This window comes from Myotis yumanensis, unplaced genomic scaffold, assembly GCF_028538775.1.
Source record: "Myotis yumanensis isolate MYYU_CA2020_CCGP unplaced genomic scaffold, mMyoYum1.0.hap1 SCAF_1, whole genome shotgun sequence".
Classification (NCBI taxonomy): Eukaryota; Metazoa; Chordata; class Mammalia; order Chiroptera; family Vespertilionidae; genus Myotis; species Myotis yumanensis.
This window is the reverse complement of record NW_027223752.1, coordinates 117,325,859-117,350,294: the sequence shown is the minus strand read 5'-3', so window position 1 is coordinate 117,350,294 and position 24,436 is coordinate 117,325,859. Positions and strand designations below refer to the sequence as shown.

The 24,436-nt window shown below is 42.9% G+C and overlaps 1 protein-coding gene across 1 annotated transcript; it reads left to right on the top strand.

Annotated features, from left to right (window-relative positions):
* The first annotated feature begins 373 nt into the window (after positions 1-373).
* TMEM202 (transmembrane protein 202) lies at positions 374-19,430 on the top strand. The gene is made up of 5 exons (XM_070407603.1): positions 374-454; positions 691-946; positions 17,652-17,801; positions 18,135-18,266; positions 18,945-19,430. The coding sequence occupies exons 1-5, from the start codon at positions 374-376 to the stop codon at positions 19,169-19,171; spliced, it is 846 nt and encodes a 281-aa protein (XP_070263704.1). The 3' UTR covers positions 19,172-19,430.
* Positions 19,431-24,436: the final 5,006 nt, after the last annotated feature.

Here is a 24,436-nt window from a genome sequence, read left to right as displayed (position 1 = left end):
TTTCCACTTAGAGCTGGGCAAGAGTATGGATTCTGGGCTACTAGTATATATGTCAGTATGCTAAATTATAAGCACATGTTGAGTCCTGGAGACATCTGAGTTACACTTTTTAATTTCCTATTAGAGAACTGTGTCTTATTCATCTTTATGTCCCAGGACCAAAGACAAAGCCTGACACAAAGCAACTGCTGACAAAATATTTGTGGATTTATTTAATAAAGGTATTGGGAGGAGTCAGAGAAGGGAGGGTGGGGAGCATCATACATACATGGGATATGTGCCAGGGGTTCTGGCCCCTTTTGATTCTGCCAGCATGTGTGAGGAGGTGCTAAGACAAATTCCGTGGCAGTTAGAAAGTGAACTGGCTGCCAAGATGGAGAGGAGGGAACATTTAGTCTTGACCTTCTACAGTCCTGAGGTCCCCAAACTTAAGGGGAACCGGAAATACCAAAGGGTGAGGAGGTACCTAATTACAGGTCAGATGGGAGGAAGAGGACTTTCTTAAAGGTGAACCTAGACAGAGTATACTAAAGACAGAGAAAAGATGACCCTTTTTATAGAAGGGGTAGGGATAGATTAGATATCCACAAATCAAACCCACATGGGGATACTCAGGGTAGAGAAGAGTAGGCAACCCTGGGGATCAAAAGTTATCTTTTTGGGTAGGCAATATTTCCCTCATCCTTGTAGCCTACCCTCCCCACCAACAAACATCCGAGTGCCTCCATGCCACCCCAGAGGCGGCAGCAGCATGTGGATCAGACACACACCTACATCCGAATGTTCTGTGGCAGCCTCTGTGGGTTTAGCCTCCTAATGCTGATCTGCGTGTCCCCACTGAACTGGGTGCAGTTCCTGGTGATCAAGAATGGCCTTGAGCTCTACGCAGGACTCTGGATCTCATGCCACCATGAGCTGTGCTGGAGCCACACACCCAAGCCACCCTGTGAGTGCCACTAAATTAAATGCCACAGGCCCCACAGTTTCAGAGCTTTCTGCCACATAGCCTTCATCTTTCTTTCTCCAAGATCTTTTGGCTCTCACATTTCTAAGTCTAGCGTGGATCTCGCCAGATTGTGGATATAACCATCCTTTTCTTTGGTAGCCTCAGTGTACCCTTTCTCCCTCCTATTGCAGGTTGTTTCCTCTCCCAAATAATGAGTTGATACTCTCTGGAAAGAATCCTTTTGTTATTTACAAGATGTAACTGTGATTGGTTTCTAATGTGGCTTGTACAAATAGGAGAGAAGTGATTGCCTGTAGCTGGGAGGTAATGAAAAGTGTCTCAAACGCCGTCAGATTTAACTTTCAAGGTCAACTTAAAGAGAACTTAAATTCATGTCAGATATGTAGTATAACAAATGCCAGCTATTTAGAGTAAATCATTAATGTCTAATTTTATATGAATTTAAGTAAATCTGAAAATGCAACATAAAATATTTTAAAATAAGCTTCTAGAGCTAAAAGTTTTTCAATCAGAACCAAGACTTAGAGGAAAGACATAACTACACTACTAGTTTACCCACCATCCACAAGAGACATTTACACAAAGAAACAGGTATTGTGAAAGAAAACATGCATGTGTAAAGCATTTATTCCTCCTTTTCAGAGAAGGAGAGGCCCCAGATGCTGGGATTGAGGGTGCATCTAGGCCCACCCCTGAGGAGAAGCATAAGTTACTTGGCCATGGGCTTGGGCATTTGAAACTAAGGGGATGACCTTGGGAGGAAACTAAAATGAAAGGCAGGCAGACAATCCAGCTGCATCTTCAACTAAAAAGGAAAACTAGAAATATATTTGCAATAAGTATGAAAGATACAAGATTAATGGCCTTAATATATTAAAATATATAAAATTATTATTAAGAAAAAGATGAATACCCAAATAAATAAATTTTCTGTAAACAGACAATTCACAAAACAGAAAGTACAAAGTGTGTCTAATAAATATAGGAAAAACTATTTTAACCTTAATGAATCATTAAAGAAAGGCAAATCAAATGGACAATGAGATATTTAAATAGTAAAATACAGCCCTGGCCACTGTGGCTCAGTTTGTTGGATCATCACTCTGTACACCAAAAGGTGGCAGGCTTGATTCCCGGTCAGGGCACATACCCACCAAGTTGTGAGTTTGATCCCCAGTGGCAGCACGTTTGGGAGGCAACCAATCGCTGTTTCGATTTTTTTCTCTCATAAAGATCTCTGTCTCTCTCTCTCTCTCTCTCTCTCTCTCTCAAGTTTTTAAAAAGGTAAAATACAATGCTTCACACTTTCACACACACTGTGAACCATGTAAATGGGTATAACCAAAGTAATACGATTAGATGATTTACACTCACTAGTTCCATTTCTAGAAAAATGGAGTCAAAGATATTTAGGCATAAAAATTAAGTTGCAATTATATTTATGTAACTGTGTTCCCAGATTAAAACTCAGGATTTTAGATTATTATTTAAACTAGAGGCCCGGTGCATGAAATTCATGCATGGGTAGGGTCCCTAGGGCTGGCTGGCGATCAGGGCCAATCTGTGGGGTGACCAGTGGGGCGATTGGGTGCCCTGCTCGCACCTGCCTTGGCCTGGTGCCGCCCACTCACCTGCTCCACCATCCCACCGCAGTCCCGCTCTCGTTGAGGCTCATCGGGGCTGGCAGCACCTCCACTGCTGCCCACTGCCAGTGCCACATCACTGATACCCACCATATTCTGTGCTGCCCCCCGGTGGTCAGCGCACGTCTAACTCCTGGTTGGTCAAATTCCTGCCTGTGGGGATAATTTGCATATTAGCCTTTTATTACATAAGATTTTTAATGAATCAGAATCTTGATATTTTAACACTTAAAGTAGTAAAAGGTTCAATTTGTAGAGCCTTGAATTCACCTGAGGCCAAATGTTAATGGGTTAGAGAAAGTCAACTGAGCCCTCTCTGTACACAATTACAAGTACCCACCCTCCCTATTTCCAATGTTAACTAGTTCTAATTCTAGGTTCAATCTGTAATACAGTTCTCAAAAGGAATTCCCAACATGTAATCTGTATGTCCAAGCTTTTGATGAAGACACTCTTAGTTAGACCAAGGGCCCCAGGAATTGCCACACATCAGCCTGTGACAATATGTTATTACTAGAGGCACGGTGCACAAAAATTTGTGCACTTGGGGGGTTCCCTCAGCCCGGCCTATGCCCTCATGCAGTCTGGGACCCCTCAGGGTGTCCACTTTCTGGCTTAGGCCAGCTCCCGGGGGGATCAGGCCCAAGCTGGCAGTCAGACATCCCTCTGGCAGCCCGGCAACCCTCGGGGGATGTCCACTTGCCAGCAGGGAGCAGGCCTAAGCTGCAGTCAGACATTCTTAGAGCTGCTGAGGAGGCAGGAGAGGCTCCCACCACCACTGCTGTACTGGCAGCCGTCAGCCTGGCTTGTGGCTGAGCAGAGCTCCCACTGCGGGAGCACACTGACCACCAGGGGGCAGCTCCTGCATTGAGCATCTGCCCCCTGGTGGTCAGTGTGTGTCATAGTGACCAGTCATTCCCAGTCGTTCTGCTGTTAGGGTCAGTTTGCATATTACCCTTTTATTATATAGGATAGAGGCCTGGTGCCTGGGTGGGAGGTGGCTAGTTTACCCTAAAGGGCATCCCGTATCAGGGTGGGGGTCCCACTGATGGCTGTTTGCAGGCTGGTCACACCCCCTTCAGGGTGAGGGTCCCCACTGGGGTGCATGGCCAGCCTGGGTGAGGGGCTGATGGCTGTTTGCAGGCTGGCCACACCCTCTTTAGGGTGGGGGTTCCCCACTGGGGTGCCTGGCTAGTCTGGGTGAGGGGCTGAGGGCCATTTTTAGGCTGGCCAAGCCCCCTGGTGATGGAAGCTCCCAGGCTCTCCTTTTTTTCTTTTTATTCTGGGATTTACTTACCTTTTATAATTGAAACTTTGTAGCCTTGAGAGGAGCTCAGAGCCAGCCAGGGCGGGCAGGAGGGAAGCCTCCTGCTTGCTCCAGCTCCGTGGCCATGGCCAGCTGAAAGCAGGTATCTGGGGTTTATGTACCTTCTATAATTGAAATTTTGTTGCTTTGAGTGGAGCTCAGAGCCGCCACGGCAAGCGGGAAGTTTGGCTTCCTCCATCATTGGGGCAACCAAGCCTCCTGCTTGCTCCAGCTCCGTGGCTGCCAGCCGCCATCTTGGTTGGGTTAATTTGCATATAGTCGCTCTGATTGGCTGGTGGGCATGGCTTAAGGCATAGTGAAGGCACGGTCAATTTGCATGTTTGTATTTTATTAGTGTAGATTGCTCTAATACATTATTGTCTAAATTCAAGAACTTTAAACTTTTATTTACTGGATTGCAAGAATTTAGTCCCCACTCCCATGGTATCCTCAGTCATTTCTGAGAGTTCTTCAGGGGCTGTCTCACGTGGGCTCAGGAATTGCCACACATTAAATATCCCCCAGTTGTGGGAGAAGTTTTATTCTGGTGTTCCCAACTGGGTTACCAGAGAACCCAAATACTAAGCAGATTTCACAGCTTCCTCTCCAGGGTGTCAGGTCTCCATCCAGGATCTTTTCCAAACCACCTCCTGTGTGCATTTCCTCTGAATTTGGGAAAGTGTTGTCTTCACCTTGTATGCCTGGAATGAGGGCACAATGGCAGTAATGTGGAGGTTTAGATTTGACTAAGTAAGTGGGCTAATTCTCCAGCTTGTCTCCAGCTATATCATCTTCATCCTCAAAATCAATATCCACACTCCACATCCACCCACTCAGTCTAGCTCAAGCATGTCAGACTCGCGGCCCACAACAAATATTTTTGTGGCCCAGCCAATATAACGGTATGTAAGAAACGTTTTAATAAAAATTTTGTAACTTAATTTTTACAATATCCTGTTATACATAATTATTAATAATGAACGACAACATTTGCTAATGACTGATTACTATAGTCATGTTGCATTCATTTCCCTTACGCACCTTACATGCAGGCGCACCATTTCTCTCCTCTGATACTAGCAGCAAATATTTTAGCAGCAGATTGCCACGTCATTAGTCTTGTACTGACTTGTTTGGGGTGCTCAACAGGAAATATTTCGCTTTTGGAGAACAAGAAAAATAGGTTTATTTGCGTTAAGCTTATTAATTTGTGCAGTTATCCAGTGTCTGGTAAGTTAATGTTCAAGAAAAAAATTAATTTTTATTAAAATGTTCTATTATTTTATGTTAATGATTACTCATTTATTTCAGCCCTTTGTTTTCAGCGTGTCTCAATCTAAATAAACCTATGTTTCTATGAAAATTGAAGCTTTTGTTTTTTTGTGGCCCAAATAAACTTAAACCTTGTTTATTTGGCCCGTGTTAGCCTTTGAGTTTGACATGCTTGGGCTCCTTTACAGTTAAAAAGGGCTAGATTTTTTTTTTTAATACTGCATCTCTAGCCTGGCTTTGATTTTTGCTAAAGGACATAGGGTGTGGTGAGCGAGTCCACTACCAAATCTCTTTGGAATCACTGAGTAGCAGGTGCTGGCTTCTCTCTTCTGCTTCTTTCTTCTAATGACATTTTGGCTTCCCCACTGCTTCCTTTCAGGGAGTCAATAGCTATAAAGGAAAATAACATTTACTGTTAACCGAGCCTATTTGTTCACAAGAGCGGGTGGCTTATAACCCTGCCTGTCTTACTTTCTAAAACCTCCTAGCTAAGTTTTACTTTCACAACAGTAGAAAGAGATCCTGCCCATCAGTTACAAACCGCCAAGTGGTGAGGGTTTTCAAGTGACTGAGAAACGCTACTGTTTTTTGTTGGGCAGTGTCCCTTCCAGCCTTGGTAGCTTTTACATCCTACCTGGTGGTGCCCTGAAGTGCGGATTCACTGAGTAGGATGATCCCAAGAACATCAGTAAGGATCCTACCAAGTTTTTAAAATATTTTGAATTCTTTCTCTTCAAATTAAAAGTGACATTCCCTATCTTCCAAGGGTATTAGCTTCATTGCCTTCAGTAAACTGAGAGGCTTGCCTTGTTAGTCCTGTAACCAAAGTCCACATCACAGCATATCATTAATGAAAACTTCAGAGATGTTTGGATACAGGTGACCTATATGGATGTTCCTTGTATCTAGGGCATTTCTCTCTCCCGGGACCAAGTCTTCTTACTGTCATGTACAAGTAGGGCCTTTTGGAACTTCGGTTCTAAGAGTTTTGAAACTTTGATGGGTAAGCTGCTGTGAAAACTGTCATTTAAAAACTGAAATAGGTTTTGGTCTTACAGGAAGTTGAGGTTTACATTCAGGTTTGGGACCTTTGTTTTGTTTTGTTAAATGAATTTTAAGAATAACCAATGCAGTTGTTTTAAACTCTGAATGTAAGTGTCTCGCTTGATTAGGTAATTTGTTGTGTATGGCTGCGACTAGTAGACTTCAGTCCTTTGAGCAGTTAGACTGTTCTATGACGAAATCTTTAGTTATCCCTTTGGAGTTGTGAGTGATTTTGTTTATGTAGTTTTCAGGAGATGAGGAGCTAAGACAGAGAAGATTGTAAGAAGAACATGAAGGCACAATCATAGAAAGGCTGAACTGTAACATATTTTAGAAAGGAGCTGGGCTGGATATTTTATACAGTGTGCTTTTGTGTTTTAAATATCAGAACCAGTTTGAACTAGCATAAGCTAAAGAGTAACTTACTTATGAAGACTCAAAAGAATCTCATAGGCTCCCAAAGGCAGGAAGTTTGCTGGACCTTATGGGATTTCAGAGGAGACTGGGATCAAGCCCACCAGTCACTCGATATCTTTAGAGGTGCTTTGTCACTCATCTTTGTTTATGCTTTGTTTTATCTCTACAGCTCAATTTTTCTCATTTATTTGGCATGTGTAAGTGCCCAAAAGTATATTCCAGGCTAGCTTTATATATTCTTGGTTGAAGCAAGTAAAAGATAAAATTAGCATTAATCAATCTCCCATCCAAATTTTGAACCATAAAAATCAAATTGGTCTAACATGGATCAGATCCCCTTCCTTGATACAATTAGCTATAGTCAGGGGGCTGCGAGGGCACAGGGGAGGATGTGGGCTAAAGATGCCTATCACTGAGCTTTATGCAGATCAGTCTGGGCTGGTGGTTCTCACTGGCTACATAGACTGCTAATTCTAAGTGACCCAGTTCTTAAAAAATATGCTGCTTTGGGGTCATTGTTTTAATGTGGCTAACTTGCAGAGCAACTCACTTCTGTGAGTAGAGGTGTGGTGTCTCTTCATGGACATAACTATTATTGATGGTGTTGATAAATCATAAGTTCTAGCAAACAAAATATTTAGAGGCAGATCTTAGACTGGGATAATCTTGGTACATAATTTTGTGTCTCTGGGTCACTTGCAAGATGGATTGGTATTCTTAAGCATAGAAGTGCTTAGAGAATTTTCAATGGTAGGGATGAACTGGCCCCTACTACATTAAACTGGAGAGACACTAGACAAGGAGGCACCCTGCAAGTATGTTGAAGAAATCACTGGATCTGTGATATCTCAGAAAAGCTATATCAACTTGCATTTGTAAGTTAGCCTCTATTTCTGTTCTCTCTCTTTTTTGCAGTTTTATAACTTTATTCAACAATCAGCAGTTAATTCTCATACACATTAACTGTGGATTTTTTAAAGTGGGGCAGGTATATAGGTAACCAACTTATAGAGCTTGTTTGGTGAATCTTCATCCTCATTACATTCTCTGGACAACCACACTCCACATGGTGTGGGACATTCCTTATTCCTGTGGCCCAGACAGCTTAGCTGAGCCTGGTGTCAATGCGCACATCCGGAGCTCCCATCTCCTTCCTGGCAAATTTCCTGATTTCTTTGAGCACCCGAGGGGTGTGCTTCTTGAAACCCACTCCAAGGATGTGCTTGTGAATGTTGCTGCTGTATTCTTTGGTCACTACTTTGTTGATGGCAGAACAGCCCTTCTTCTCACCTTCTTTGTAGGAGCCATTCTGCCAGGCCCAGATTGGAAAGGCTAGCCTCTGTTTCTTTTTTTTTTTTTTAATATTTTATTGATTTTTTTACAGAGAGGAAGGGAGAGAGATAGAGAGTTAGAAACATCGATGAGAGAGAAACATCGATCAGCTGCCTCCTGCACAGCTCCCACTGGGGATGTGCCCGCAACCCAGGTACATGCCCTTGACCGGAATCGAACCCGGGACCTTTCAGTCCACAGGCTGACGCTCTATCCACTGAGCCAAACCGGTTTCGGCTAGCCTGTTTCTTAAAAGATTGCTGCGAAGTCAAGAAGGATCTGTTCCATATCAGGAATGTGGTAACAAAAAGTGAGGTTTAGCATGCCCCCCTTTCTCTCTTACCAACATCCTATTTGAAGTGACAGAGCCAAAGAGAACAAAGATCTGGAGCCAAGAGAAGAGGGGAGAGGAATATGTGGAACTTGAGTAAGGGCTTTGGAGCAAAAGAACTTTAGCAGACCTCTCTTTGAACAAAGGTGATATAGGACCTTGAGGAAATTTCAAGAGGGTAGAAAGGAAGATATTTTGGGGGTGTTAAGTCCTTGCAATCCAGTAAACTGAGGGCATGAAATTATTAGAATATAGGAGTTAAAGTACACGTGACTTCATTTTATAATCACAAGCTGACAAGGCCTATATATATTGGATACATTTGAAAGAGAAAAAAATAGAAACAAACCCAACAATGGTTTATCATTAAACAAAGTACAACATACTATTTTGTAGCCATTTAAAATGATGTTTACAGTGTGATCTGGGAAAATTGTTACCATATAATCTTTTTCTTTCTTTTTTTAAAATTTTGTTTTATTGCTTAAAGTATTACAAAAGAGTAATACATATGTCTCCTTTTTTTATCCCCCTTGACATTCCCCCGGCCTCCCCTACCCCCCAGTGTCTTGTGTCCATTGGTTATGCTTATATGCATGCATACAAGTCCTTCAGTTGATCTCTTACCCCCACCCCTCAACCCTCCCTGGACTTCCTGCTGTAGTTTGACAGTCTGTTCCATGCTGCTCTGCCTCTGTAATCTATTTTTGTTCATCAGTTTATAATGTTCTTTATTATCCATAAATGAGTGAGATCATGTGGTATTTTTCTTTCATTGACTGGTTTATTTCACTTAGCATAATGCTCTCCAGTTCCATCCATGCTGTGGCAAATGGTAAGAATTCCTTCTTTTTTATAGCAGCATAGTATTCCATTGTGTTGATGTACCACAGTTTTCTAATCCTCTCATCTGCTGATGGGCACTTAGGCTGTTTCCAAATCTTAGCTATGGTAAATTGTGCTGCAATGAACATAGGGATGCATATATCCTTTCTGATTGGTGTTTCTGGTTTCTTGGGATATATTCTTAGAAGTGGGACCACTGGGTCAAATGGGCATTCCATTTTTAACTTTTTGAGGAAACTCCATACTGTCTTCCATAATGGCTATACCAGTCTGCATTCCCACCAGCAGTGCAGGAGGGTTCCTTTTTCTCCACATCCTCTCCAGCACTTGTTGTTTGTTGATTTGTTGATGATAGCCATTCTGACAGGTATGAGATGGTACCTCATTGTTGTTTTGATTTGCATCTCTCAGATGATTAGTGACTTTGAGCATATTTTCATATGTCTCTTAGCTTTCTGAATGTCCTCTTTTGAAAAGTGTCTATTTAGGTCCTTTGCCCATTTTTTGATTGGATTGTTTATCTTCCTTTTGTTAAGTTGTATGAGCTCCCTATAAATGTTGGAGATTAAACCCTTATCGGTGATAATATTGGCAAATATGTTCTCCCATGCAGTGGGCTTTCTTGTTGTTTTGTCGATGGTTTCTTTTGCTGTGCAGAAGCTTTTTATTTTGATGTAGTCCCATTTGTTTATTTTCTCTTTAGTTTCCAATGCCCTAGGAGCTGTATCAGTGAAGAAATTGCTTTGGCATATGTCTGAGATTTTGTTGCCTTTGGATTCCTCTAGTATTTTTATGGTTTCCCATCTTACATTTAAGTCCTTTATCCATTTTGAGTTTATTTTTTGTGTATGGTGTAAGTTGGTGGTCTAGTTTCAATTTTTTGCATGTATCTGTCCAATTTTCCCAACACCATTTATTGAAGAGACTATCTTGACTCCATTGTATACTCTTGCCTCCTTTGTCAAATATTAATTGAGCATATTGGTTCACATCAATTTCTGGATTCTCTATTATATTCCACCGATCTATATGTCTGTTCTTGTGCCAGTACCAGGTAGTTTTGAGAACAGTGGCTTTGTAATACAGCTTGGTATTGAGATCCCACCTACTTTGTTCTTTCTCAGGATGGCTGCAGCTATTTGGGGTCTTTTTTATTCCATATGAATTTTTGGAGAGTTCGTTCTAGGTCTGAGAAATATGCTGTTGGTATTTTAATGGGGAGTGCATTGAATTTATAGATTGCTTTGGGCAGTATGGACATTTTAATGATGTTGATTCTACCAATCCATGAACATGGTATGTTCTTCCATCTGTTTGTCTTCCTCTATCTCTTTTTTCAACGTCCTGTAGTTTTCTAAGTAGAGATCTTTTACCTCCTTAGTTAAGTTTATTCCTAGGTATCTTAATTTTTTTGTGCAATGGTAAATGGGATTGTTTTTTAAATCTCTCTTTCTGTAAGTTCACTGTTGGTGTATAAGAATGCCATCGATTTCTTGGCATTAATCTTGTATCCTGCTATGTTGCCGAATTCATTTATTAATCCTAATAATTTTTTTAATGAAGTTGTTAGGGTTTTCTATGTACAGTATCATGTCATCTGACAATAAGGACAATTTTATTTCTTCATTTCCAATTTGGATACCTTTTATTTTTTCTTCTTGTCTGATTGCATTGGCTAGCACTTCTAGCACTATGTTGAACAGGAGTGGTGAAAGCGGGTATCCCTGTCTTGTTTCTGTTCTTAAGGGAAATGGTTTTAGTTTTTGCTCATTGGGTATACGTTGGCTGTAGGTTTTTCATATAAGGCTTTTATTATGTTGAGGTATGATCCTTCTATTGCCACTTTGCTGAGCGTTTTTATCAGAAAGGGGTGTTGGACTTTGTCAAATGCCTTTTCTGCATCAATTGATATGATTATGTGATTTTTGTCTCTCAATTTGTTTATGTGATGTATCACGTTTATTGATTTGCGGATATTGTACCAGCCTCGCATCCCTGGAATAAATCCCACTTGGTCATGGTGTATGATCTTTCTAATGTAATGCTGGATCCATTTGCTAGAATTTTGTTGAGGATTTTAGCATCTATGTTCATCAGGGATATTGGCCTACAATTCTCTTTCTTCGTGGTGTCTTTATCTGGTTTGGGGATTAGGGTAATGCTGGCTTCATAGAAAGAGTTTGGAAGTGTGCTTTCCCCTTGAATTTTTTGGAATAGTCTGAGAAGGGTTGGTTTTAGTTCTTCTTTGAATGTTCGGTAAAACTCCCCTGTGAAGCCATCTGGTCCAGGGCTTTTGTTTGCTAGAAGCATTTTGTTTACTGTTTCAATTTCATCAGTAGTTATTGGCCTATTAAGGTTTTTTGATGCTTCCTGCTTGAGTTTCGGAAGCTTGTAGTTTTCTAGGAATGTGTCCATTTTGTTGAAGTTGTCCAGTTTGTTGGAGTAGAGGTGTTCGTAGTATTTTTTTACAATCCTTTGTATATCAGTGGGATCAGTTGTTACTTCACCTCTTTCATTTCTGATTTTGTTTATTTGGGTCCTTTCTCTTTGTTTCTTGGTGAGCCTGGCTAGAGGTTCATCAATCTTGCTTATCCTTTCAAAGGATCAGCTCTTGGTTTCATTGATCTTTTGTATTGTTTTTTTGGCCTCTATGTCATTTATTTCTGGTCTGATCTTTATTATCTCCTTCCTTCTGGATACTGTGGGCTTTTCTTGTTGCTCTCTTTCTAATTCTTTAAGTTGCAGGGTTATGTAATTTATTACCATTTTTTCTTGTTTTATGAGGTAGGCCTGTAGAGCTTTGAACTTCCCTCTCAGACTGCTTTCATTGTGTCCCATAGATTTTGGATTGTTGTGTTTTCATTGTTGTTTGTTGCCATGATGCTTTTTATTTCTTCTTTAATCTCTCTGGTAACCCAATCATTGTTTAATGGCATGCTATTTAGCCTCCAAGTGTTTGATTTTTTTCCCATTGTTTTTATTATAGTTGATTTCTAGTTTTATGCCACTGTGATCTGAGAAGATGCTTGTTATGATTTCTATCCTCTTGAATTTGAAGAGACTTTGCCTATGTCCTAATATGTATTCTATCTTTGCAAATGTCCCATGTGCACTGAAGAAGAATGTATATTCTGTTCCTTTGGGGTGAAATATTCTGAAGATGTCAGTTAAGTCCATCTGATCTAGTGAGTCATTTAGGATTGCTGTTTCCTTGCTGATTTTTTGTTTAGAGGATTTATCCAGGGATGTTAGTGGGGTATTAAAGTCCCCTACTATGACTGTATTGCTATTGATCTCTCCCTTGATATCTCCCAGAAGTTGTTTTATGTATTTGGGTGCTCCTGTATTGGGTGCATATATGTTTACCAGAGTTATATCTTCTTGTTGGATTGCTACCTTTAGTATTATGTAGTGGCCTTCCTAATCTCTTGTTATGGCCTTTACTTTAAGGACTATTTTGTCAGATATAAGTATTGCATCCCCAGCTTTTTTCTCATTTCCATTTGCCTGAAAAATCTTTTCCCATCCCTTCACTATCAGTCTGTGTGAATCCTTTGTTCTGAGGTGGGTCTCTTGTAGACAGCAAATATATGGGTTGTGTTTTCTTATCCATTCAGCTACCCTATGTTTTTTTATTGGAGCATTTCATCCATTTACATTTAATGTTATTATTGATAAGTACTTGTTTGTCATCATTTTTATTCTTAATATTTGTGTTTCTTCTTGTCTTTCTGTTTCTTCTTTTTACAGCAGTCCCTTTAGCATTTCTTGCATTGCTGGCTTGGTGGTAATAAACTCTCTTAGTCCTTTTTTGTCTGTGAAGCTCCTGATTCCACCTTCAATTTTGAATGATAGCCTTGCTGGGTATAGTATCCTGGGATTCAGTCCCTTGGTTTGCATCACTTTGTATATTTCATTCCATTCCCTTCTAGCCTGGTGTGTTTCTGTTTAGAAATCTGTCGATATTCTAATGGGAGATTCCTTGTATGTAACTTTCTGTCTCTCTCTGGCAACTTTTAAGACTTGTACTTTGTCGCTGATGTTTGCCAGTTTATTTATGATGTGTCTTGGTGTTGGTCTTTTTGGGTTCATCTTGTTTGGGACTCTATGCACTTCTTGGATTTGTGTAGTTTTTTTTCTTGCCAATATCGGGGAAGTTTTCTGTCATTATTTCTCTGAACAGGTTTTCTATTCCTTGCTTCTCTTCCTCTCCTTCTGGTACCCCTATTATGCGGTTGTTGTTTTGTTTTGTGTTGTCCCAAAGCTCCTTCTTGCTTTTTAAATTTTCTTTCCAGTTGCTGCTGTATTTGTGTGTTTTTTCCTACCTTGTCTTCTAGCTCGCTGATGCGGTCCTCAGCCTCTTCTAGTCTACTGTTTAAGCCTCCCATTGTGTTCTTTATTGCAGCTGTGTCATTCTTCATTTCCTCTTGATGTCCAGATGTCAGCAGCTGGGGAGGGGGATGTCCCAATTTTTGCTGTCTTGCATCCCTGGTGGAAATCACACATGCCCAGCCAGGGCTCACAGAGGTACCCAGGAGCTGTCTGTCAGGGTAGTGGGGCTCAGGAGGCCTGCACACTGGAAAGGCACAACTGTGGTGTCCAGAGTTCTGTAGCTGTAGTGTGGGAAGACTCAGTTTTTACTGCTGTGTCTGTGGTTGGATGCACACGCTCCCAGTGGCAGCTCACAGGGGCACCCGTGGTGTGCTTGCCAGCGCAGCGCCCTGGCACACTCTGAAGAGCCCTGGTTGAAGCCAAGTGATCGAGGCATCTGTGGACAGGTATCCAGGATGAGGGTATTCAGAATTTCTACTGTTGGGGCAGTGCACCCTTGTTTGGATAAGAGCACCCTGTAGAGCCGTGGTCTCAGGAGGCCTGCGTGCTGGAAAAGCATGACTGTAGTGTCCAGAGTTCTGCAGCAGTGGAGTGGGAAGACTCAGTTTTTGCTGCTGTGCCTGTGGATGGATACACACGCTCCCAGTGGCAGCTCACAGGGATACCCGTGATGCATTTGCGGCGTGGAGCTCTGATGTACTTTGAGGGGCCCTGGTGCTGAAATTGGGCAACAGTGTCTGTGGGCAGTTATTCAGGAAGAGTCAATCCAGAATTTCTGCTGCAGGGCAGTGCACCCCCGTTTGCACAATATCGCACCCAGCGAGGCTCTCAGTGGCTCCCAAGATCTGCCTTTGGGGTGGTGGGCTCCAGATGCCTGCCTGCTGGAAATGCACGTCTGTGGCGGGGCGTTTGCAGCACGGAGCTCTGACGCACCCTGAGGGGCCTTGGGGCTGAAGTTGTGCGACAGTGTCTATAAGCAGTTATTCAGGAGAGTAAATTCAGAATTTCTACTGTGGGGCAGTACGCCACTGTCTGTACAATATCACACCCTGTGAGGGGCTCGCAGCAGCTCCCAGGGGCTGCCTGTGGGGTAGTGGGCTCCAGACACCCACCAGCTGGCAATGGGCGGGAGTCTCTGGCAGGTGCGTTTGCCTGTGTGTCTGACGCACCTTAAGGGGCCCTGGCGCTGAAGTTGTGCGACAGTGTCTGTGGGCAGTTATTCAGGAAGAATGAAATCAGAATTTTTACTGTGGGGCAGTGCACCCTCATTTGCACAATATCGCACTCAGTGGGCGCTTGCAGTGGCTCCCAGGGGCTGCCTGTCGGGTGGTGGGCTCCAGAGGCTTGCAGGCTGGATGCGGGAATGTGGTGCCCAGAGGCCTGCCACTGGGGAGGGGAAGCTGCACTTACTGCTGTGAGAGTGGTGCTCCTGTGAGGTGGAGGTCCTAGGGTCTGCGGGTCTGTGGGTGGGCTGCAGGATTTTGGCTGGAGTGGCTGCTGGGTCGTGGGCAGTGTCCAAGGGCTGTGTGGGTGGTGGTGCTGACGAGTTCCTAGATGAGGCCGCTCTCCCCTTCAAGATGGCGTGGGTTCCCTGCCCAAGTCCCGCAGCCCCAGAAGTGTCCACGCGACGGTAGGTGCTCCCTGTCCAGGAGAGTCTGGTTGACAAGCCCCTGCTACTCTTGTAGGATTTAACTGTCCCTCACTCACTCACACACACACCACACACATCCACACACTCTCCCTTCACCCTCTCACTCACTCACATCCTCTCCCTCACCTCCGTCCTGCCAGCTGCCATCTTCTCACATCCCACTCCATATAATCTTAAGAAAAAAATTACATGATGTTGAGTATTATATCTCCTACTAGAGGCCCGGTGCACAAAAATTTGTGCACTCGGGGGGCAGGGGGAGGGAGGTCCCCCAGCCGGCCTGTGCCCTCTTGCAGTCTGGGACCCCTTGGGAGATAACGACCTGCTGGCTTAGGCCTGCTCCCGGGTGGCAGAAGGCAGGCCCAATCCCTAAGTGCAGCCCCTGGTCAGGCTCAGAGCAGGGCCGATCGGGGAGGTTGCGATGCCACCCTCAGTCACACTCAGGGTAGGGCCGATTGGAGGGTTGGGGCACCGCCCCCTGTCACACTCAAGGCAGGGTCGATGGGGAGGTTGTGGCACCACCCCCTGTCACTCACAGAGCAGGGCCGATCAGGGGGTTGGGGCGCTGTCCCCTGTCACTCACAGAGCAGGGTCAATCAGGGGGTTGGGGAGCTCCCCCCTGTCACGCACAGAGCAGGGCCAATCAGGGGGTTGAGGAGCTCCCCTCTGTCACTCACAGAGTAGGGCCGATAGGGGAGTTGGGGCACTGCACCCTGTCACACTCAGGGCAGGGCCAATGGGGAGGTTATGGCTCTACCCTGTCACACACAGAGCAAGGCCCGTGGAGGGGGATTGGGGCACCACCCTCTATCACCCACAGAGCAGGGCCGATCAGGGGGTTGGGGCGCCACCACTGTCACACTCGGGGCAGGGCCGATGGAGAGGTTATGGCTCTACCCTGTCACACACAGAGCAGGGCCCGTGACGGGGGGTGGGGATTGGGGTGCCGCATCCTGTCACACACAGAGCAGGGCTCATCAGGGGGTTGGTGTGCTGCACCCTGTCAAACAGAGCTGCAGGGCAATCAGGGGATTGGGGAGCTCCCCATTATCAGGCACAGAGCAGGGCTGATCAGGGGGTTGGGGCTCCTTCCCCTGTCATGAACAGAGCAGGGCGGATAGGGAGGTTGTGGCCCCACCCCCTGTCACACACAGAGCCGCAGGGCGATCAGGGAGTTTGGGCGCTGCCCCCTGTCACGCTGATCCCGGTGCCGGGAGGCATATTACCCTTTTACTATATAGGATAGAGGCCTGGTGCACGGGTGGGGGCGGGCTGGTTTGCCCTGAAGGGTGTCCTGGATCAGGGTGGGGGTCCCCACTGGGGTGCCTGGCCAGTTTGGGTGAGGGGCTGAGGGCTGTTTTCTGGAAGCGAGTGACTGAAGCTTCCAACCGCTCCTTGTTTTCTTTTTTTTTTTTTTATTCTGAGCCAGCTTTAGCTCTGAGGCCTCGCCGCTGAAAACATCGATACAATGTTGCTAAAGCCCGGCTGAATGAAAGCCGGTTTCTGGGGTTTTGTTTATCTTCTTATTTGCAACATAGTACATAGTTGCTTAGAGTTGTAGCTCAGAGGCAAGTGAGGCAGGGAACGTTGGAGTCCTCCTTCACTGCAGCAAGCAAGCCTCATGTTCGCTTCCAGCTGCCTGGCTGCCGGCCGCCATCTTGGCTGACAGTTAATTTGCATATACTCACTGATTAGCCAATGAAAAGGGTAGCGGTCGTACGCTAATTACCATGTTTCTCTTTTATTAGTGTAGATGTATGGAGGATAGAAAAGTACTAGAAAGAAATAAAACAAAATACTAATAATGGTTGCCTCTGGGTCGTGGGATTGTGGCTCATTTTCTTCCTCCTTTTTATAGTCTTCCCAATCCTTATTTTGAACATGTATTACTTTTAGAATTAGAATTGGGAACAAGAAAAGAATTTTAATTTGTTCGTGATGTTAAAGTCATACTTCTTTTAAAAAAAAATATATATATATATATATATATTTGTTGATTTCAGAGAGGAAGGGAGAGGGAGAAAGAGAGAGAAACATCAATGATTTGAGAGAATCATTGATTGGCTGCCTCCTGCACACCCCACACTGGGAATCGAGCCTGCAACCCAGGCATGTGCCCTTGACTGGAATCAAACCTGGGACTCTTCAGTCCAAAGGCCGACACTCTATCCACTGAGCCAAACTGGCTAGGGCAAGTCATACTTATTAGCTAGTTTACATCTAAGTTAATGTGTTAATATACCCAGAACTATTCGTATATTATTTTTAGTTTTGCAATGAAGGCTTTGCTTTCATAGTAAAGACATTCCAATTATAGTATCAATGAAGACGTGAGCAAGAAGATCTTTATTAGTTCTCTGGATGCCACATAGCAAGCTCAGTTTCATCTCCTTAGTCCTCACTTCCTTCTTGAAGACTCTATCTGGTTTTCTTGAGAGAGGTTTCCCACTGAGAAGGAAACTCTCAGTAACCAAGTAACCAAGCCTTTACTTTTTCCTTCTCATTGGCAGATTACCTCCAATATTCCAGGGCCTTCTTCCTAATCTCTGTCCTCACCATACTCATTGGTCTTGGCTGGCTCTTAAGTTCTTGCCTCCCTAGAAGAGGAAGCACGACCACCAACTTGGATCTGAAGGTATCCATGCTCAGCTTCATCTCAGGTACAAACATAGAGTGGCAGGGTGATGTCAGGGTAAAATTGTCAAGGGAACAAAGTTTCTCTATGGGGTTTTCATCCTCTTTTTCTTGTCCCTTTCCTCTTTTTCAATATTACATCAAGTTGCCAGCTACCTGCCCTGTCTTATTGTATAAAGCACACTTTCGGTGACTTATGCCAGGAGAGAGGTAGAAGCCCTTTTTTCTCTCCCACTTGGTCAATCCCCAAATTTTGATCCTGCCATACAAATGGCATCTGGAAGCAGAAGAGTTGGGGGTGGTAGTCAAGGCAGACTGAAGACACTGATGGGTTGTGACATCTTTTCTTCTGGTCCTAGCCATCTGCTTGCTCTTCTGCCTCATCCTATTTCTGGCACAGGTTCACTGGCACACCAGGGATGCCATGGAGTCAGACCTCCTATGGGCCTATTATCTAAACTGGTGGAGTGACTTCTTATACATGTTTGCTGGTGAGTCAGTCCCCTGCCTTATCCCAGAAGGATGGAAGGGGAATACACTTATTGAAAGAGAGGTGGAATCTAGGAAAAATAGAAGCACTGATTCTTCCTATTTAGAGCATCTATGCATCGAGAAGCAGTATGATATGAAACTGAAAACTTAGAATTAGTAATCTGTCCTGCCACTAAATGAGCCATAGACAGGTTGAGTGACTTGCTATGACCACACAGAAAGTAGTCATACTATGATTTGATTCCAGGAGATTCAGGCTTTGTCCTAACCATGTGAAAATACTATAATGGAATGGGAGCATAGGACTGTAAAGTAATTCTGGAGGGGAGAGGAGGGTTGGCTTCACTGAAAAGAAGCCCTTTGAACTGAGCATTTTATTATTTTTTATTAAATATATTTTATTGATTTTTTACAGAGAGGAAGGGAGAGAGAGATAGAGAGTTAGAAACATCGATCAGCTGCCTCCTGCATATCTCCTGCTGGGGATGTGCCTGCAACCCAGGTACATGCCCTTGACCGGAACCGAACCTGGGACCTTTCAGTCCGCAGGCCGATGCTCTAGCCACTGAGCCAAACCGGTTTCGGCCGAACTGAGCATTTTAAAGGATGAGTAAGTTTTAAAAGTCAAAATACCATGTGTCTATTGTAACTCACCTCAAATTCTTCTCTTCCCCTAGGGATCATCTCCTTCCTCAACTACATAACATTCAAATCTCCTCCCCTTGATCAAAATGTCACTGTGATTCCCACAGAGAGGTCAAGGCTGGGGATTGGTCCAGTGACTACAGTATCACCTGCTGAAGATGAAGAGTCAAGGTCTGAGATGGAATCTCCAAGTGATGAAGAGGAAAAACTATCAAATGCAGAACTACCAAGCACAGAACTATCAAACGCAGAAATGTGATAGTGATAGGAAAACGCAATTACTGCTTGTCTTAAAAATGGGGGAGAAGTTACTAAGTTGGAAATGATTGTGTAGACTCTAAAAAAACTCTCTTAATATCATGTCCATATTACTGAAGGAGACAGCATTAAAGCTGATGAAGTGTCCTTTGTATGCGTTAGACCCAAAATATGTATGATAATCAAAAGAAAGTAATGAAATCTCATTAAGAAAAAATTCTATAAGAAAACATCACTGTTTAGGGTCATGAATGAAAGAAACTAGCAATAGATGCAGTGTGTGGATCAGAGATCTCTTTGGGCATCAGGGGTCTCATGGACCAAAGTGGTCAATGGAATAAAATGTCATCTAATTCTGTTTGAAAATCTCATTATTTGTGGCTGTGAGCATGGGTGGAGGTACTTGGACAATATTGTTGAGTTTGAATTGGAGATCATTACCAGAAATGGAATGAACACCAATGGAGATACATCTAACATCTTCTAGGGAGTCCATGAGGTCCCATTTCCTATAAGAATTGGTCATTTAAAACCCTTACAGCATACTATATGAACCCACTGCTTCTCCCTAGGCTGAGAGATACCTTCACCAGACATACACAAACTCCCTGAAATTCTATACAAAACTTGTGTTTGCACTTTTCTGTGAAAAAAGTCATAGCCTCTGTTAGATCCTTGACAAGCCTGTGACTCTTTTGATTCCTTAGTCATCAAATATGTTTCCTTAAGCCAAATGACGCTAAAAGTCTTAAGGTCTTCCTTCAGCCTAAGTACGTATGTGGACCAAGTTGAAGGATTTTATCTTGTTTTATATATCCTGTAAGATTAAAGAAGTGGGGGCAGAGGGATTCCAGAAATCACATAGGTTTTTTTTTAATTCTCACTGGAGAATATTCTTTTCATCAATTTGAGAGAAAGGAAGAAGAGAGAGAGAGAGAGAGAGAGAGAGAGAGAGAGAGAGAAACATTAATGTGAGAAACATCAATTAGTTACCTCCCATATTTGCCCCGACCAGGACTGATCCCACAATCTAGGTATGTGTTTGAGTGAGCCACCCGGCCAGGAAAATCACACAGATCTTTTTAAAAATATATATATTTTTTATTGATTTTAGAGAGGAAGGGAGAGGGAGAGAGAGATAGAAACATAAATGATGAGAGAATCATTGATCGGCTTCCTCTTGCATGCCCCACACTGGGGATCAAGCCCACAACCCAGGCAGGTGCCCTGACTGAGAATCGAACCGTGATCTCCTGGTTCATAGGTGGACACTCAGCCACTGAGCCATGCCAGCCAGGCCACATAGATCTTTTTTGGCTAAATATCTTTTTCAGAACCAGACCAGATTCCAGGCAGAAGATTCCTTTATTATTTTTAGTAGCTACCACTACTACTCTATTGATTGAGGTCCATTCTTCTCATCCCCAAGCCTGGCAATGGAATGAACTACAGTGCCCAGCTCTCCCCTTGCTGTTCTTAAAGATAAGCCCTTGGGTCTTTTTGGTTTAAATAAAGATTCACCAGTAACCTTTGTAGAAACAAACAAAATAGAAATGGAGTAATTACGTTGTTCTTATAATCCCAGTTCTTATAATCTGATCAGTAATTCTTAAACATTTCCAGATAGTAACTGGAAGCTCAATAGATTTGTTTCACTGAGCCAAATGAGCTTTAATTTTAAGGGTAGAAGTTTAGCAGCACATATTTGTGTGCACCCACATACAGAGACACACATACAAACACATATATGCACATACCTCATTTTGACTCTGCTTTATAAAACCCTTCTCCCCATGTTGGCTCCTCCTCATAGTAGGTGATCTTAGTCAGGGCAGAATGACTGGTGCCTCCTTACTCCAAGTGGCCTCATTTCAGAGGCTCTTCAGTCTGTTCCTGGACCTTTGTCTGGTTGTAAGAATAAACATGTAATCAAGTCTAACTCCCCTTCCTCCTGTCACCACTCACACATGAAGTATACCCCGCATGTTACTAATTAAGGATTCATTGGGTTCACAAGCTTGCTTTATAATTCAAATTGCTTGGATACTTTAATTATATGACTAAATTGACAAGGAGCTGAGTACTGATTACTCTTCAGGGAAGGGAAGTTTTAAGTGGTGTGAGGAGAAGGAAGCAGGTCTGAAAGCGGAAGATGCTAGATAATAAAAAAGTAATGATAAAGACCGTGACTATTAGGGGAGAATAGGCAGTGATTATAACTAAGGTTCTACTTTGCTAACAGAGAATGGCCATATAAGCAGAGACAACCTTTCATTGCTCCTTTAAAAACTGAATGCTCTCTTTATTTTCTTCATTCTCTCTTTCTTTGCTTGTAGAAAATTCCTTTAGAAGCCTAAGTAGATTTTCAATAAGATAGCTCAGTAAATGACCCTTTGATACATCTCCTCTGCTCCAAACATATTGCATGATAGATGAAGGGGTGGGAAGAGAGATTATATTGCATCAAGTCAAAACAAGACAAGCAGTTTCACTGACCAGAAAAATAACAAAAACTCAAGGCTATGATTCGAGTTAAGCCATAGATTTAATAGGCTATAAGTCGAAAAGTAAGCAGAGATGAATAGCAAGACAACTCTTGTGTAGTGAAAAGGACTATCAGTGCTTCTCAAGACATGGAGTAGAGCCAGGTTCACAGCTGTAGCTTAAGCTAAGGACTTATGAAAATAAATAAATAAAAACTACTGCCAAGCTTTGACTGGGGTTGTAGCTTATTTGGAACCACAGACCCAAAGCCAGTGATGGCGAACCTATGACACGCATGTCAGAGGTGACACGTGAACTCATTTTTTGGTTGATTTTTCTTTGCTAAATGGCATTTAAAAATATAAAATAAATATCAAAAATATAAGTCTTTGTTTTACTATGGTTGCAAATATCAAAAAATGTCTATATGTGACACGGCACCAGAGTTAAGTTAGGGTTTTTCAAAATGCTGACATGCCGAGCTCAAGAGGTTTGCCATCACTGCCCAAAGCAGTAAAAGGAGACAAGCAGCCCATTTATTCATTAGCTGGGTCAGTGGCCTTCCCTGATAGCATAACAACAGGGAATCTGAAATGCCATATTATGAGACCTGACCCTGGACTAGGGCCTTTGGCCAAAGTAAGGAAACTGACAAACTACCGATGGAATGAGCAGAGAGGTAGAAAAGGAGGCAAAAAAAGGCAACAACAAAAAATGTTGTGCTTGCAAACAAGAATTCAAAACATGTAAAAAAATGTTCAGAAAAAAATTCAAAGTCAACAATCAGAATATAAATTCATTTCAGATTGTCTGGTGTGTAATAGGATAAAGACTTTAAGTATTCCTAGGACACACAAAGAGATATGATGTAATTATGGATTACAAAAAAGGGCCAAACACTATGAAACAAATATAGATAGAAATAAAACAAGAACACATTTAAATGAAAAAGAACCAATTAGGAATCATGGGAATAAAAAATATAGCTATTGTCATAGGAAATATAGTTAATAATATTGTAGTAACTATGTATGGTGTCAAATGGATACTAGGCTTAGTAGGGTGATCACTTCATAAGTTATATAAATGTTTAAACACTATGTTGTACACTTGAAATTACTATTATATTACATGTCAGCTGTAATTTAAGAATAAAATATATATATATTTAAGAATATATAGCCATTGAGCCCTAGCTGGTTTGGCTAACTGGATAGAGCATCGGCCTGCGGACTGATGGGTCCCGGTTTGATTCCAGTCAAGGACACACGCTGGGTTGCAGGCTCAATTCCCAGTAAGGGGTGTGCAGAGGCAGCTCTATCTCTCTCTCCCTTCCTCTCTGAAATCAATAAAAATATATTTTAAAATATATGTAGGATGTTTCAATAAATTTCAAGACTATCAATCAGCCCATGCTTCCTGCCACAATGAAATTAAATTAGAATTCAATAAAAAAAATAATTTAAAACTTTATTATACTTTGAAAACTTTAAAAATTTTCCCTAAAATTCATGGGTGAGAAGGAAACCACAATGGAATGAACAAATATTTATATCTGAACAGCAATGAAAGAATTACTACAATCAAAACCAATAGGAAGAATGACGTCAGAGGAATGGTGGCATAAGGGCAGGTTTTTTCCTCTCCCCCTGACATTTCAACAAGTTAACCATCTATAATTCAAAAAAGAAGTCCCTGCTCAACACAGATGCACACCTGAGAGACCAGCGTACTGAAACAGCTAAGGTGGGCTTCCTGGGATAAGCTGGGAGACAAGAAGGGAAGGAAGCTAGGACATGCGTCTGCACAGCTGGGAACTCACAGCCCAGGTACGGAAAGGGGAGAAGGTCAGCTTCAGTAGCCGGGAGGAACAGAGAACTGTGCGGGGCAGCCCAGCAGATTGGCAGGGCAACCTGCGAGCTACGAGCCGCAAGCTGTGAGCCGCCAGTGCAGGAGAGGACATTGTCTGAGTTGCGAGGTCCTGCAGGCAAGCAACCAGAGATTGCAGTGTCTGTATCGTGGGCACCTTGCGAATAGTGCCTGAGTAGTCAACAGACGCTTACCCTATAGAGCACTGGGTGCTGCCTAACAGCTCTCCACGGCTGGGCCTGGAGATAGTCTTTCAAAGTAAGTAAGTCACTAGAGCCCTGCCGCTGATTAGACTCCCCAAACTCTCCTCCCATTGCGCTTAGAGTTGGCTCCACGAGTATATTATCTGTAAACCAAGAGTTGTTGCAGTAGAATCCCTGTTTCCCTCTGTGATTGAACCCCAGGAGGGGTGTTTGGGTTGAATTCCCGGAGATCAGGGATCTCCATTTCAGTGAGGGAAAACAAACCCCATCGCTGAGCACCAGAGGCAGTACTGTCCTACGGAAACCACCAAGGCTCAAAACTGTGAAACCAGAAGTAAAAATCTTGCGATTCAGCACCATCTACTGGAACAAAATAGAAAGACCTCTTTAGAAATAAATGGGAAAACAAAGGAGAACAGCAAATGCCATGAACAACCAGGGTAATGATGATGACCAGAAGGAAAATGAAAAATCCCCAGAAAGTAGGCTGGAACGCATGGAATTGTGTGATATAAATGACAGAGATTGCACAATTGCAGTTCTGAAAATACTCAACGAGATGCGACTGACAGGCAATTCAGTGCACTCAGAAAACAAATTAATGAACAAAATGAGTATTTCTTCAAGGAAATAAAACTTTAAAAATGAATATATCAGAACTCCTGGAAATAAAGCAGGCAATTAAGGAGATCAAGAGTGAGCTGTTGAAC